This window comes from Rhineura floridana, chromosome 13, assembly GCF_030035675.1.
Source record: "Rhineura floridana isolate rRhiFlo1 chromosome 13, rRhiFlo1.hap2, whole genome shotgun sequence".
NCBI classification, from domain to species: Eukaryota; Metazoa; Chordata; class Lepidosauria; order Squamata; family Rhineuridae; genus Rhineura; species Rhineura floridana.
The window spans coordinates 3,078,676-3,094,422 of record NC_084492.1 but is presented as its reverse complement, the minus strand read 5'-3'; the positions used below and the strand labels follow the sequence as shown (position 1 = coordinate 3,094,422).

The 15,747-nt window shown below is 53.5% G+C and overlaps 1 protein-coding gene across 2 annotated transcripts in view; it reads right to left on the bottom strand.

The window, feature by feature from the left end:
* Nucleotides 1-14,727, bottom strand: part of CSNK2A2 (casein kinase 2 alpha 2) — an 87,663-nt gene extending 72,936 nt beyond the window's left edge. Inside the window, exon 1 of one of the 2 annotated variants that reach the window (XM_061593685.1) lies at nucleotides 14,205-14,727. In XM_061593685.1, coding sequence (XP_061449669.1) covers nucleotides 14,205-14,308 — 104 coding nt within the window. In that variant the 5' untranslated portion in view covers nucleotides 14,309-14,727. The remainder of the gene's footprint in view (nucleotides 1-14,204) is intronic. The other variant, XM_061593684.1, reaches the window with a different exon arrangement.
* Between the last annotated feature and the right edge of the window lie 1,020 nt (nucleotides 14,728-15,747).

Here is a 15,747-nt window from a genome sequence, read left to right as displayed (position 1 = left end):
GGAATCTGATAAAGGCCAGGCTTGTCCGAAGCATACTTGCCGAGTCAGGAGTCCAGAAGCGAGGTCAGTGGAGGTCCGGGATCAATTGCCAAGGAGGTCAGTCAAAGAGATGCTGCAGGGAAACTAGGTCTACACAAAGCCACGCCTGACGTTGCAGTCAGCAACAAGCTGCAGCCAAGGTGTGCCTTATAAAGAGCAGGATGGACAGCAGGTGTGAGCCCTCAGCGTTTGGGCCTTAAGGAGACAGGCCTGCCTCTCTTCTGCCTGACCTTCTGCTGTCTACGTTCTGCAGGTGAGGGGGGAGTATCCTGTTCACTGTCTGTGTCTGGCTGCAGGGACTCTGCTGTATCTGGGGTGCTCTGCAGCTGAAGGGCAGAAGGAGCTGGATTCTCAGGAGGCTCCTCCGTGTCTCCTTCTGAGTCTGCTGCTCCTGGGTCTGCTGCTGTTACTCCCGAGTCGTCCTCATCTGAGGAGTCTTCTGACAGGGCCATGACACCATCCCCTGCCCCACAACCAACCCTCCGCCTCCCACCGGGGCCCGGCTTATCCAGGTAGCGCTGGTGGAAGTGCCGGACCAGATGAGGGGCATGCACCTGCGTCGCCTCTTCCCACGAACGTTCCTCAGGGCCGTACCCCTGCCAGTCTATGAGGTACTGGAGGCGGCCCCGATGCCTCCGGGAGTCCAGGATCTGTGCCACTTCGAATTCCTCTTCCCCGTTGACTTGTATCGGCGGCAGGGGCGGCGGTTTACTACCCAAGGGGTGAGGTGGGAGAGCGGGAGTCAGCAGTGATCGATGGAAGACAGGGTGAATGCGGAAGGAGGCAGGGAGTTGGAGCCGGAATGCCACCGGGTTAATCTGCTGGGTGATCCGGAAGGGACCTACGTTCCGAGCCTCCAGCTTGTGAGACGGCGGTTGCGAACACAGGAATTTGGTCGAGAGCCATATCCGGTCCCCTACCTTCAGCGGCGGGCCTGGTTGGCGGTGGCGGTCAGCAAAGCGCTTATACGCGTCCTTGGCCTGCTCCAGCTGCTCCTTCAGGACGGCCTGCAGGGCTTGCAACTCCTGCAGCATGACATCCGCAGCGGGGACCGGCGACGGGGGTCGCACTGAGGGGAAGAATCGGGGGTGGTAGCCGTAAGAGGCAAAGAACGGGGTCTGGCGCGTGGAGGCATGCACGGAGTTATTACACGCGAACTCCGCCAGCGGTAACAGATCCACCCAATTGTCCTGTTGGAAGCAGGTGTAACACCGCAGGTATTGTTCGACGGTGGCGTTGGTACGTTCTGTTGGTCCATCTGATTGAGGGTGGTGGGCAGAGGACAAGTGGATCTGGACGTGCAGGGCCCGAAACAGGGCCTGCCAGAACCGGGCGGTGAACTGGGCTCCTCGGTCAGAGATCAGGTTGTCGGGGAGGCCGTGCAACTGGAAAACCTGGGTCAAAAACAGTTGCGCAGTTTCTGGGGCAGAGGGTAGTCCGGCACAGGGGAGGAAATGGGCCATCTTGGTGAACAGGTCTACGACTACGAGGATGGTGGTCATTCCCCGGGAGGCTGGTAAGTCCGTGATAAAATCCAGGGAGACCGAGCGCCAGGGCCCTGGGGGGGTAGGCAGTGGGAGCAGGAGCCCCGGGGGCTTGCCGGGGTGGCTCTTGGCTCGCTGGCAGGTATCACAGGCCGCTACATAGTCCTTGACGTCCACTTGGACCCGGGGCCACCAGAAATCCCGTAGAACCAGGTGGAGGGTTTTATACGTTCCCAAATGCCCTGCAGGCTGGCTGTCATGGCAGAGGTGGAGCACCTCTCCCTGCAGAGCTCCCGGGGGAACGTACAACCGGTTCCGGTGGTACAAGAGGCCCTGATGCAAGGAAAAGGGGCCGTCCCGGGCGGCCGTCCCGGACTGGAGCTCTCGCTGCTGGGCCAGGGCATAGGGGTCCTTTTGCTGCTGCTCCTGCACCCGGTCCAGGAGGGGTTGTGGTTGGTGTGTAGCGGCGAAGTTATCTGGGCGGAGGATTGGGCGAAGGGGGCGATCGACCTGCTCGGCTCGGTATTCCGGCTTGCGAGAGAGCGCGTCTGCTAAGGTGTTTCGGCGGCCAGGGAGGTAGGTGACCGTGAACTGGAACTGGGAGAAAAACAGGGACCACCGGATCTGGCGTTGGTTCAGCCGTCGGGCGCTTTGCAGGTGCTCCAGGTTTCGGTGGTCCGTTCGTACCTGGACCGGATGGCGTGCCCCTTCCAGGAGATGACGCCAGGTCTCGAAGGCTACTTTGATGGCCAGTAACTCCTTCTCCCAAATGGTGTAGTTCTGTTCCGAAGCGTTGAGTTTCCAGGAATGGAACGCACAGGGGAGCAGGGACTGCTTGCTCCCCACCGGCTGAAGTAGGACCGCTGCCACTGCCTTATCAGATGCATCGGCCTCCACTATGTAAGTTCGGGTAGGGTCGGGTTGCTGGAGGATGGGTTCAGATGTAAAGGCGTGTTGGAGGCGCCGGAAGGCCTGTTGAGCGGCCTCCGTCCAAACAAACTTCTCTTTGCCTCGAAGCAGGTCTGAGATGGGCGTGGTGAGTTCGGAGAAGTGGGAGATGAACCGGCGGTAATAGTTGGCGAAGCCCAAGAAGCGCTGCACATCTTTCGGACTTCGCAGAGCTGCCCAGTGGAGGATGGTCTCAATTTTGGCGGGGTCCATCTGGATACCCGAGGGCGAGATCCGATGGCCTAGGAAATCCACGGTCGTGAGGTCAAAGGCGCATTTTTCGAGCTTGGCGAAGAGGCGGTGCTCCCGCAGGCACTGCAGCACCGCTCGAACGTGCTCCTTATGTTCCGAGGGGTTCCGCGAGTAGATCAGGATATCATCCAAGTAGATCACCAGGAAGCGGTCTAGGAGGTCCCGGAAGATGTCGTTCATGAAGTGCTGGAAGACGGCAGGGGCGTTGCACAAGCCAAACAGCATCACGGTGTACTCAAAGTGCCCATAACGGGTGCGGAAGGCCATCTTCCACTCATTGCCCTCCCGCATACGCACCAGGTTGTAGGCCCCTCGCAGGTCTAGTTTGGTGAAAATGCGAGCGCCCCGCAGCCGCTCTAACAGTTCTGGGATCAGGGGCAGAGGGTAGCGATTCCGAACTGTAATCTGGTTGAGGGCGCGGTAGTCATTGCACAGCCGGAGTTCCCCACATTTCTTTTTGACAAAGAGGACAGGGGCGGCTGCAGGGGACATGGAAGGGCGAATGAACCCTCGGCGCAGGTTCTTGTCTAGGAACTCTCTGAGGGCTGCCAGTTCGGGTTCTGACAGGGAGTAAAGCCAGCCCACGGGAATCTTGGCTCCGAGTAGCAGATCAATGGGACAGTCGTAAGGACGATGGGGCGGCAACTGGTCTGCCTCTTGCTTCCCAAACACATCCGCGAACTCCCGGTACTGCTCCGGTAAGGCCTCGAGTGCGGAGCTTGCCTCCCGGGTCATCAGGATGCGCTCCTTTGGCCTCCAGCAGGTGGCTTGGCAATAAGGGGATCCGAGGGTCGGCCGGCCCGTGGACCACTGGATGATGGGGTCGTGCCGCTGGAGCCACGCCAGGCCCAGCACGACCGGGAAGTGGGGTGCGGCAGCCAGGTAGAACTGGAGGCTTTCCTGGTGCTCCCCCAGGGCCACGTCGAGCGGCACTGTCTCCTGTACTACAGGGCCCGAGGTGAGAAGCCGGCCATCAATAGTCTCCACCAGGAGGGGGCGGCAAATGGGTTGACTAGGAACCCGGTGGAGCTTGGCAAAGGACACGTCCATAAAATTGCTGGTGGATCCCGAGTCCAGCATGGCGGGTACTTGTAGGGTCCCCCTTCCGGGGACTGTCAGTGCGATCAACACGGTCAGATGCTTGGGCGGTGAGGAACTGAGGTGGCAGGCCCCTTGAACCACGAGGTTGCCCCGGCTCAGGGGCCTGTGAAGGCCAGGGCATGGACGTTTCCCGAGGCAGGGGCTGTGGGTCGTTTCGCGGAACACTGGGCTGCAAAATGTCCCGGGGCCCTGCAATACAGGCAGAGGCCCTGTTGCCGGCGTCAGCAGCTTTTCGGCCACAGAGAGATGTGGCCGAGCCCCTCCCAGCTGCATCGGTTCTGCCGGGGGTGTAGGGTCCTTGCCGACGGGCTCCGAGGGCCCAGCCACTGGGGCTGATGCTCTGTAGACTGGCCGGGGTCGGTTGGCAGCACGCCTGCTTTCCAGCCTCCCGTCAATCTGGAGACACAGGCGTATGAGGGCGTGCAGGGTTCCAGGGCGCTCCACCCTAGCTAGCTCATCCAGAAGCTCATCCGACAACCCCTCCTGAAATTGGTCCATGAGAGCTGCTTCGTTCCAGCCCAGGTTTTGTTGTAATAAACGAAAGTCTGTTACATATTCCCCCAAGGGGCGTCGGCCTTGCCGCAGCCGGCGTATGCGGCGGTTGGCTGCAGCTGATTGGACTGGGTCCTCGAACATAGCCTTCAGTTCTCTGGTGAAGGCGGCTAAGTCGTTGAGCCCGGGGCTCCGCTCGAGGAGTAGGGGCGTGGCCCATCTAGCTGCGGCCCCGGTGCACAGGTTAATCAAGAATCCCACCCGGGTCTTATCATCTGGGAAGGCCTCTGGTCGTAACTCCATGAAGAGCTGGGCCTGGGCCAAGAAGGCTGAGAACTGGTCGGAAGCCCCAGTAAATTTCTCTGGGAGAGTCACAGGGCACTTGGCTCTCCCTGTAGGGAGAGGGGGTGGGGCTGCTGCTAGCTGGGTTTGCAAGCCTTGGACGGCCAACAGCAGCTGGTCTACTTGTGAGCGCAGGAGCAAGTTTTCCTGCTGGAGTTGCTCCATGGTCAGCACTTCCCCCACTCCTTTGTTGCCTGCTTTGTTTGGGCTGACTGCAAACTGTCAGCTCTACACTGCCTCAGCAGTGTCAGGGGGGGCTGGAAATTCCTGGGTCTTTGGCAGGGAAGGAAAGTCCTTAGCCGGCAGTCTGGTCATAAATCTGCCAGGTCTTAGGAGGAGGGAATCTGATAAGGGCCAGGCTTGTCCGAAGCATACTTGCCGAGTCAGGAGTCCAGAAGCGAGGTCAGTAGAGGTCCGGGATCAAGTGCCAAGGAGTCAGTCCGAAAGAGGGTGCCAGGAAACTAGGAACACACAAGCCACGCCTGACGTTGCAGTCAGCAACAAGCTGCAGCCAAGGTGTGCCTTATAAAGAGCAAGGTTGACAGCAGGTGTGAGTCCTCAGCGTTTGGGCCTTAAGGAGACAGGCCTGCCTCTCTTCTGCCTGACCTTCTGCTGTCTACGTTCTGCAGGTGAGGGGGGAGTATCCTGTTCACTGTCTGTGTCTGGCTGCAGGGACTCTGCTGTATCTGGGGTGCTCTGCAGCTGAGGGGCAGGAGCTGGATTCTCAGGAGGCTCCTCCGTGTCTCCTTCTGAGTCTGCTGCTCCTGGGTCTGCTGCTGTTACTCCCGAGTCGTCCTCATCTGAGGAGTCCTCTGACGGGGCCATGACATACAGTAGAACCTCACTATAACATGGCTTGCTGAACTGTGGATTCAGATATACCTCGAGTATGAGGGTGTCCGCGCAAGTAAAATACTGTTTACACAACGCAGCTTTCGCTATAATGCAGAAGCCCTATAACATGGGTGCATCCTTTGTCTCTCTACCCACGCTTTATAGCAAGGTCCTATTATAGTGGTGACAAGAGTTCTAGGCTTTATTGACAACTAAAAAATGGAGGATTGGGGAGGGGGGGTTGCTGTGGTCTATAGGAGCTCCATCTTCCTCTGCAAGCACCCTGTCCGTGTGACTACTGGTCTGGAGTGTTTGCACCTTATGCTGGGTCAGCGGGACAGACTGGGGATTCTGTTGGTGTACCGCCCACCTCGCTGCCCAGCACACTCCCTAGCTGAGCTGACGGAGGTGGTCTCAGGTGTACTGTTGAGATTCCCCAGACTGTTGGTTCTGGGGGATGTCAACATCCATGCCGAGGCCACTTTATCCGGGGTGGCTCAGGATTTCATGGTCTCCATGACAACCATGGGACTGTCCCAATATGCCATTGGCCCAACACATGCAGCAGGGCATACTCTAGATTTGGTTTTTGCAACTAGACATGGAGCTGGTGATCTGAATGTGGGAGGCCTTGCATCAGTCCCTCTGTCATGGACAGATCACTGCTTGCTGAAGTTTAGACTTACAGTGGCTTTTCCCCTCTGCAAGGGTGGGGGACCTATTCAGTTGGTCCGCCCCCAAAGACGAATGGATCCGGATGGTTTCCAAAGGGCTCTGGGGAGTTTTCCGGCTGATAGGACTGGCGCTCCTGTCGAAACCCTGGTTGAACTGTGGAATACAGAAACGACCCGGGTAGTTGACATGATTGCTCCTGAGTGCCCTCTCCTGTGTAGAGCTCGTACGGCTCCATGGTATACCCCAGAGCTGAGAGCGATGAAACAATACGGTAGGGCCCCACTCATACCGTAGGTTAGGTTCCAGACCCCCACTGAACAGCAGATCAGCTGTAGTGCGGGGGTCTGGAACCTAACCCTCTGATCACACCGAGGAGGAGAAAATCAGATCTTCCCCTCTTCGGGCGCGATCAGCTGGTGTGTGCAAGTCTGACTGCCCCTGAGGAGAAGATCAGCTGTATGCTACAGCTGATCTTCCCCTCCTCAGGCACGATCAGCTGGAGTGGGAGTCTGACCGCACCAGAAGAGGAGAAGGTCCTTCCCCTCCTCCAGCACGATCAGCTGGAGTGCGGGAAGCTCCAGCCCCCCTCCACCTGATCACCCCGCTGGCGCCGTATTAACAGAATGCAGAAAAGCGGGGCCCTACTGTATAGGAGACGGCTTGAGTGCAGATGGAGACGAACTCCTAGTGCAGCCTTTCCCTACCAGTGTGCCTCCAGATGTTGTTGGACCACAACTCCCATCAGCCTCAGGTAGCATTGCCAATGGTCAGGAAGATGGGAGTTGTAGTCCAACAATATCTGGAGGCACACTGGTTGGGAAACGCTGCCCTAGTGGATGCAATTACACACTGGTAAGTGCCTATGGTAAGCTGTATTTAGGGGCAATGAGGGCAGCAAAAAAAAACAATATTTTGCTGCCACTATCGAATCATCAATCTGCCGCCCAGCGGAGCTCTTCAGAATTGTCCGGGGGCTATTACACTCTGGCCCCAGGGACATGGGAGAACCATCTGAGGCCCGCTGTAATGAATTTGCCAGGCGCTTCCAGGATAAAATCTTTACCATCCACCAGGACTCCAGTGGTATAGCAGGTGAATTAAGCGGGGTATCCAGAGCACAGCCTTGTCCCAATTTCTTGGATGAGTTTCAGCTGATGCAGCTTGAGGATGTTGACAAGGTGCTTGGACAGGTTCGTGCAACCACTTCTGTGCTGGATCCTTGCCCTTCTTGGCTAATAAAAGCTAGCAGGGATGGAACAGCTGGCTGGGCCAGGGAAGTGATTAATGCCTCTCTGCGAGAGGGGGTGGTCCCTGGCTGCCTGAAAGAGGCAGTAGTGAGTCCACTCCTGAAGAGACCCTCCCTGGACCCAGAAAATCTTAACTATAGGCCTGTGGCAAATGTTCCATTCCTGGGCAAGGTCCTGGAATGAGTGGTTGCAGGCCAGCTCCAGACACTCTTGGATGAGACCGATTATCTGGATCCATTTCAGTCGGGTTTCATACTTGGTTTTGGCACGGAAATAGCCTTGGTCGCCCAGTATGATGACCTTTGTCAGGAGGGAGACAAGGAGAGTGTGACTCTATTGATTCTTCTTGATCTCTCAGCGGCTTTCGATACCATCAAGCATGGTATCCTTCTGGGGAGACTAACTGAGTTGGGAGTGGGAGGTACTGCATTGCAGTGGTTGCACTCCTACTTGTCTCCAGAAGGTGGTGCTTGGAGTACATTGCTCGGCACCCTGGACTCTCCAGTATGGGGTTCCGCAGGGGTCAGTTCTGTCCCCCACGCTGTTCAACATCTACATGAAACCGTTGGGTGCGGTCATCCAGAGCGTTGGAGTGCGTTGCCATCATAGAATCATGGAATAGTAGAGTTGGAAGGGGCCTATAAGGCCATCAAGTCCAACCCCCTGCTCAATGAAGGAATCCAAATCAAAGCATTTGCGACAGATGGCTGTCCAGCTGCCTCTTGAATGCCTCGTGTCGGAGAGCCCACTACCTCTCTAGGTAATTGGTTCCATTGTCGTATGGCTCTAACAGTTAGGAAGTTTTTCCTGATGTCCAGTTGAAATCTGGCTTCCTGCAACTTGAGCCCATTATTCCATGTTCTGCACTCTGAGATGATTGAGAAGAGATCCCGGCCCTCCTCTGTGTGACAACCAGGGCTGTGGAGTCGGTACACCAGACCTTCAACTCCGACTTCTCTATTTTTCTACTGTCCGACTCTGACTCCTTCATAAATGGCAAATGTATATTTAACTAGTAATAACAAATTTACTGTAGTAAAATGGTAGAAGGCATTTCATCACCACCACGTGAATCCTGAGCTTGGAAAAGTTACTTTTTAAAACTACAACTCCCATCAGCCCCAAGGAACATTTCTACCGACTCCGACTCCACCCAAAATTGCTCCCTACTCCGACTCCACAGCCCTGGTGACAACCTTTCAAGTACTTGAAGAGTGCTATCATATCTCCCCTCAGTCTTCTCTTCTCCAGGCTAAACATGTTCAGTTATTTCAGTCTCTCTTCAGTATGCTGATGACACACAGCTCTATTTCTCCTTTTCATCTTCTTTAGGTGAGGCTGTCAATGTGCTGAACCGGTGCCTGCCTGCGACCATGGACTGGATAAGGGCTAATAAACTGAGGATCAGTGTAGACAAGACTAAGATGCTGCTAGTGGGTGGTTCTTCTGACTGGATGGTGGATGTCCAACCTGTCCTGGATGGGGTTGCAATCCCCCTGAAGGAGCAGGTACGTAGCTTGGGGGTTCTCCTAGAACCAGCTCTGTCACTTGAGGCTCAGGTAGCCTCGGTGGCACTGAGTGCTTTCTACCAACTTCAGTTGGTGACCCAGCTACGCCCCTATCTGGACAGGGATAACCTGGCTTCAGTTGTCCATGTTCTGGTAACCTCCAAGCTAGATTACTGCAATGCACTCTACGTGGGGCTGCCTTTGAAGATGGTGCGGAAACTGCAGCTTGTGCAAAATGCAGCGGCCAGATTGGTAACAAGGACCAGATGGTCCGAACATATAAAACCGATTCTGGCCCGCTTGCATTGGCTGCCTGTAGGTTTCTGAGCTCGATTCAAGGTGCTGGAACCTATAAAGCCTTACACAGCTTGGGACCACAATACCTGATGGAACGCCTCTCCCGATACGAACCCACCCGTACACTACGCTCAACATCAAAGGCCCTCCTCCAGGTGCCTAATCTGAGGGAAGCTGGGAGTCTGGCAACAAGGGAGACAGCCTTCTCAGTTGTGGCCCCCAAATTATGGAATGATCTCCCTGACAAGGTGCACCTGGCACCAACACTGTTATCTTTTCGGCGCCAGGTCAAGACTTTCCTCTTCTCCCAGGCATTTCATTATGTGTTTTACATTGTTTTAAATTGCTTTTAAAAGATGTTTTTAAATTTGTATATTTGTTTTTAATGTTTTTAGTTATTGTAAATCGCCCAGAGAGCTTCGGCTATGGGGCGGTATATAAATACAATAAATAAATAAAATAAATAAACAATTCAATGGTTGCAGATGGCATACACCCAAGAGTTCTTAAAGAACTCAGATGTGAAATTACTGATCTTCTAACAAAAATGTGTAACTTGTTCCTACTATCAGCCTTCATACAAGAGGACTGGAATGCAACACCACTTTTTAAAGAGGGATCCAGCGAGGACTGAGTTCTGAGAAATTACAGTCTAGTTATCTTAGTGTCTGCTCTTAGCAGACTGGTGGAAAGCATTGTTAAAGACTGAATTACCAAGCACACAGAAGAACAAGTCTTGCTAAAGCAGAACCATCATGGCTTAGCAAAGTTAAGTCCTATCTCACAAACATTTTAGAATTCTCTAAGAATGTCAACAAGCATAGAGATAGGGGTGATCCAGTTGACACTGGGTCCCTCACCAAAGATTCCTGAGTAAGTTTTAACAGGCATGAGGTAAATGGTCAGGTTCCCTTATGGATCAGTAACTGGTTATTTATTTATTTATTTTATTTTATTTATAGACCGCCCATAGCGAATAGCTCTCTGGGCAGTGAACAGCAGAGTTAAAATTTCAAAGTTACAATAAAACATACAAGGTCACAACAAGGTAGAGTAAAAAACATTGAATATAAAACATGAACGTTAAAATGCCTGGGAGTATAACCAGGTCTTAACCTGGCGCCTAAAAGAAAGTACCGTAGGCGCCAGGCGTATCTCCTCAGGTAAGCTGTTCCATAGTTCGGGGGCCACCACAGAAAAGGCCCTGAATCTAATAACAATCCTCCGGGCATCCTGATGGCTACTTTCCTTTTTACAAGAAATCCAAGATCTACCAAGCAGAGCCAGGTGCAAAAGACATAGAATTAATAGACAAGATGTGTTATTCCCAGTTAGCTTTTCAGCGGCCTAATTTAGTTGCAAAAAGTCATTTTGTTATTTCATTTCTATTGTTTGAAGTCAGAAATTTCTGCAAATCACCTAAAGATCTACCAGTAGATCCTGATCTACCTTCTGCCCATTCCTGGTATAAGGAATAGATTGATACCACTAGTATGGATTTTGTGGCAGCAGCCAAGACAAATGTGGGCCAGAAAATGGAAGAACCAACATGTTCCAAGCGAGCAGAAGCAGTTGATAAAGGAAAGGGAAGCCAAGAGCAGGCATAAATGTACAGTTCTCCCAAAGGACAAATGTAGGAAGCAGAGTCCCCAAAGGATTGGTATTGGGACCTGTGCTAATTTAAAAAAAATTGTTCATAAATGTCCTGAAGTTAGGGGTGAGCAGTGCAGAGGCCATGTTTGTTGCTGATACCAAATTGTTCAAGATGTTTAAAACAAAAAGATTGCGAGGAGCTCCAAAACGGTCTTTTCAACTTGGGTGAATGGGGAGAAAAATGGCAAAAGTTAATTAATGTAAAGTGACGCACACTGGGGCAAAAAGTCCTAATTTTACATATATACTTATGGGGTCTGAACTGGCGCTGAGTGACTTGGAATGAGACTATGGCACTACAGTATAGTGGATATCTCAGTGAAGATGTCTTCCCAACATGTGGCAGCTGTGAAAAAGGTGAATTCCATTATCCCTTCATTAGGAATGGGACTGAAAGTAAAACTGCCAACATCATAATGTCATTATATAAATCTTTGGTGCCACTGCACTTGGAACACTGTATATGGTTCTGGTCACCTCTTCAGAAAAAAGACATTGTGGAGCTCAAAAAGATTCAGAAAAGGGTAACCAAAGTGATCAAACATAACTCTTGTCTGTGGAAGGTTATATAACTCCTTATGAGTCTTTTTAATATAGAAAAAGGCAAGCACAGGGGGACATGACAGCCGTATATAAAATTATGCATGGTGTGGGGTACATGGATATAGAAAGGATTCCCCCCCCCTCATGATTCTAAAAATGAGAGGTCAAAATGAAGCTTAATGTCGGTAGAATCAAAACAAACTAAAGGAAGTACTTTTTTACACAATGTTTAGTTACACTATGGAATTCACTCCCAAACATGTAATGATGGCCACCGACTTGGATGGCTTTAAAAGGCGATGAGACAAATATATGGAGAATAAGGTCAATGCCTCCGAATACCAGTTGCTGGGAATCACAAGTAGGGAGAGTGCTGTAGTACTCAGGTTTCCTTAGGTGCCTGATTGGCAACAGCAAGTAAAGAATGCTTGACTAGATGGGCCTTTGGTCTGATCTGATATGTGCTTATATGATTGCTGACAAGAAACATGGGGGGAGGAAAAGCACTATGTATGCTATTCCTGACCTCTTTAGGGGGAAGAGTGAAATAAAAATAATTCATTTTTAAAAAATATAATTGTTTTACAATAAAAGCTATCCAATCTGGTTTTGTAAATAATATTAAGTATGAAGCCTGTTAATTATCTTGTTCTCATAAAGCTTTAAAAGTAACTTTGACTGACCAAATGCTCAGCCCTACTCAAAACATTTTCTCATTCATTTTTGAAACAACAGAGGCACCAGCACAGCATGCATGCACGCAGACACACTCCTAACACCAGTACATAAGAGCATAGCCATGTGCCTGTGTTAATCAGGAATAACTACCAACTCCTAAGTCATACTCATGAATCATGGTTTCACCCATAAGTATGCAGTGAAGATGGGAAATAGCCACCCTACTGTGAGCACAAAAGGTGTTCAGGGTAACCAAGTTTGAATATGAATGTGTGTCTCAAGCCTGAGAGCCTTTCCCAACCCGGTGCTCTCTAGGTGTTTTACAACTCTCATCAGCCCTAGCCTGGAAAGCATCACGTTTGGGAAAGCTAGTCTAGACTCTAGAAGCCACAGCAGACCCCATTTCTCTTTGGAAACAGATACAGGTATAGGAGTACTTTGAACCTTGCTTACATGAATCTTCAGAGTAGATTCAGGACAGCAAATATATATATTTGAGGGCCCCCCTGCTGCCATTAATTGTGATGTGAAGAAGTGCAGCTCACACAGCACTAGTAGATCTACAGTCCCACATTCTTGATTAATGCTTTACTCCAGATCAACTTATCAAAAAGCTTCATTCAAATAACATATATACAAATACCACAGCTCCACCACAAATCTGGCCAGAAGTCTCAAACCTTAATCCTGCCCCATCTCTTCCTTAAGAAGAGCCTGCTGGATCAGGCCAGTGGCACATCTAGTCCAGCATCCTGTTCTCACAGTGGCCAACCAGGTGCCTTTCTTCTTTTCATTGCATCAAACCAACTATATCAATTCACTTGGCCATTCTGTACATACAACTAGCCTTCCTCAACCTGAAGCCCTCCAAATGTTTTGGATTACAATCACTTCAAGGCAACCTGTTTATTGAGCATTCATCCTGATTTGCTTCCACAAAGTTTGTAGGAAAGTGGTATGTCGTCGTCATTTATTTATTTATTTATTTAATTTCTTGGTCGCCCATCTGACTGGCTATCCAGCCACTCTGGGCGACGTACAAAATAAACATACAAATACAATAAGCATTAAATGAGCCGTCATTCTAATTTGTTTGTTGGGAGGTTTTATGATACCATGTCAAGCAACTGTTATCCCACCCTTTCCAGTGCATTTCTGCATTACTTTCCCTACCCTATCACACAAAGTGGGGGGGTTTGGGGGGGTAGCACATTTGTTGTGCAAGACCACCAAATCTGCTTTAACTGCGCAAGCCAAATTTGGCAGAATGACAGTGAATTCCAACAGCAATAGTCTAGAACTAGAAGTGGCCAACCACCTTCCATGACCATAATCAATACTAACTGGGGCTGGTAGGAGATGTAATCCAAAAACATGTGGAGGTCACAATGTTGGGCATGGCTACTTTAACCTAGAGATGGTGAACCAGTGGCCCTGCAGTTGTTGACTTCAACTACCATCATTGCTGACCACCGGCCATGCTGGCTGCTAGAAGCTGGAGTCCACCAAGGGTTACCTATCCCTGGTTTCATCTTCACCGTTTCTTTTAAAGCAAGGCTTGAACTCTGTTCTAGACCCCAGTTATTTTCTGACTTCAGTTTTGGGCACATGGATCTAAGGAGAGAAAGCGTGCAAAGTAGGTGTTGCAAATGATGCACGTTCAAACTCTGGACTGGCGGATGGTCAAAACCTGAAAATTAGAGGGGGGGGAGAGGATGTGGGAAGTAGCTCTGAGAGAGAGCGGGGCGGAGAGCGGGCCCTTCCACCAAGAGGTGTCTTAAGGGGCAAACGGCCTGAGACCCTTTCCAGCCTGGTTTTCGCGCTTTCCTCTCCCCGCCCGGACGGCGGAACTGCACCGGGCGCGCAGGCTCGGCTTGAACGCGGCTCTCTCCCGCTTCTCCCAGACCTACTTCAAGGCGCCCTGAGGACCATGTGGAAGGCCTGTCCGGGCCAGCTCTCCTCAGGGCCGCGGAATGGCACGCCACGCATCGGGCGGACGGGTGGCAAGGCCTCCACGCAGATTAGGCCGGCTAGGACCAGGCAGCCTCGCCGAGGGAAAGTGCGACCCAGCGCCCCCCCCCCCGCCGCCTCTTTCCCGCCGCCGGCCTTACCCCCAGGTGGGAACGTGGGCCTCGTAGTCCCAGTACTCGCGGCTCCTCAAGCTGTTCACCTCAGCGTAGACGCGGGCCCTGCTCCCGGCGGCCGGGCCGGGCATGGCGCGGCTGGGAGGCGTCCGGCACCAGGCGGCGAAGGGCCGAGCGGCCAGGCAAGGCAGCACCACAGAGGACGGTGAGGCCGAGGCGGAGCAGCACCAGCGGCGGCGGCGGCCCAGCAGCAGAACCAGCGGGACGGCTACGGAGAGAAGCGGCGCCAGGCCGGCCGGTACGCAGGAGACCCCCCTCGCTTCCTTCGGAGTGCCGCCGCAGCGGACCCGGAAAGGGCGGCGGCGGCGGCCTTGGCCTCTTCGGCGGGGCCGGCGACGCGCCCACCAGCCCGGCTCCGCACACTGAGGGAATCCTCCGCCCAGGCCGGTCCGCGTCCGGCGCAAGAGCGGCCCCTTCCGGCGCGGAGGTTCGACACGCCGCCAAGCGGAGGCGGGGCCACGCCGGCCCTAGCCCCGCCCACTCTTCGCGGCGGGAGAAGCCCGGCAGTCGCCTGTGAGAGGGAGGGACCTCCTTCGCGCTTCTGGTCCGTAGATTTACGGAGCCAGGCGAACTGTTTCTTCGTGTGTAGGTGGGACTTCAGGGTTCCTCTGACACCATGTATCCTGAGAGCAGGTTGAAAAGGGAGCACCTGCTCGTGGGAAACGGGGCGGCGGAGCTTCCCGCCCAGATGCCTTGGCAGCCCAGGAGTCCGAGCGCTGCCCAATGAAGAAATGCGGCCCCCTTTTTAAGTTTTTAAGCAGTTAAAAGTTGCCGTATCTATGGTAACTTTGCCGGCGGTTATTAGACCCATGTCGGGGAGTTCATGGGGCGCTGGCGGGCTGGGACGGCGCTGCCTTCCCGATGTTTTGGACTGCAACTTCGGCTAGCCCCAGCCTGCCGGGATGGAAGCCGAGGAGGTCCAAAACAGCGAGGCTGGCGGGCAGCAGGCTGGGAAAGGCTGCCTTGTGGTGGCCACTTGCGCCACCTCTAGGGCGTTATAGACCGCCTCGAGCGCTCATCTTCCAAGCCAAGCGCAGCACCTCAGGCGTGTTCCTGAGCAAAGGTGCTTCGCGCCAGACGCCGCCACGATTCCCGACACACGCCGCGACGGCGGAGGGAATGCTCGTGGCCATCGCGCTACGCAGCCCAGCGATCTTATTCCCCGGCGGCGGGGAGGCCGGCAGGCTGGCTCCCAACACACCGGCCCTGCCCACGGAGTCCTTCAAGCGTTCATCGAACCCGAGGGCCGGTTGGCCTGTAAGAACGCAGGCTCGCAGGGGCTGCTCCTCTTGGCCTGGCAGCCTCGCCTCCCTTGGCCGCGGCGCTCAGGCAGCGGAATGAGCGAGCGGCCCGAGTCAGCGAGAGGTTTTCCCGCCGTTGCGTTGCCCGGGAAGCGGAGGCGAGCCTCGGAAGACGCTGCGAGCGGGTGCGGAGCGGTCGGTGCCTGGCGGTTCTTCGTCTTCCTGGCCTGAAATCGACGCCAGCCGCAGCTTCTCCGCTTTCTGCGGGG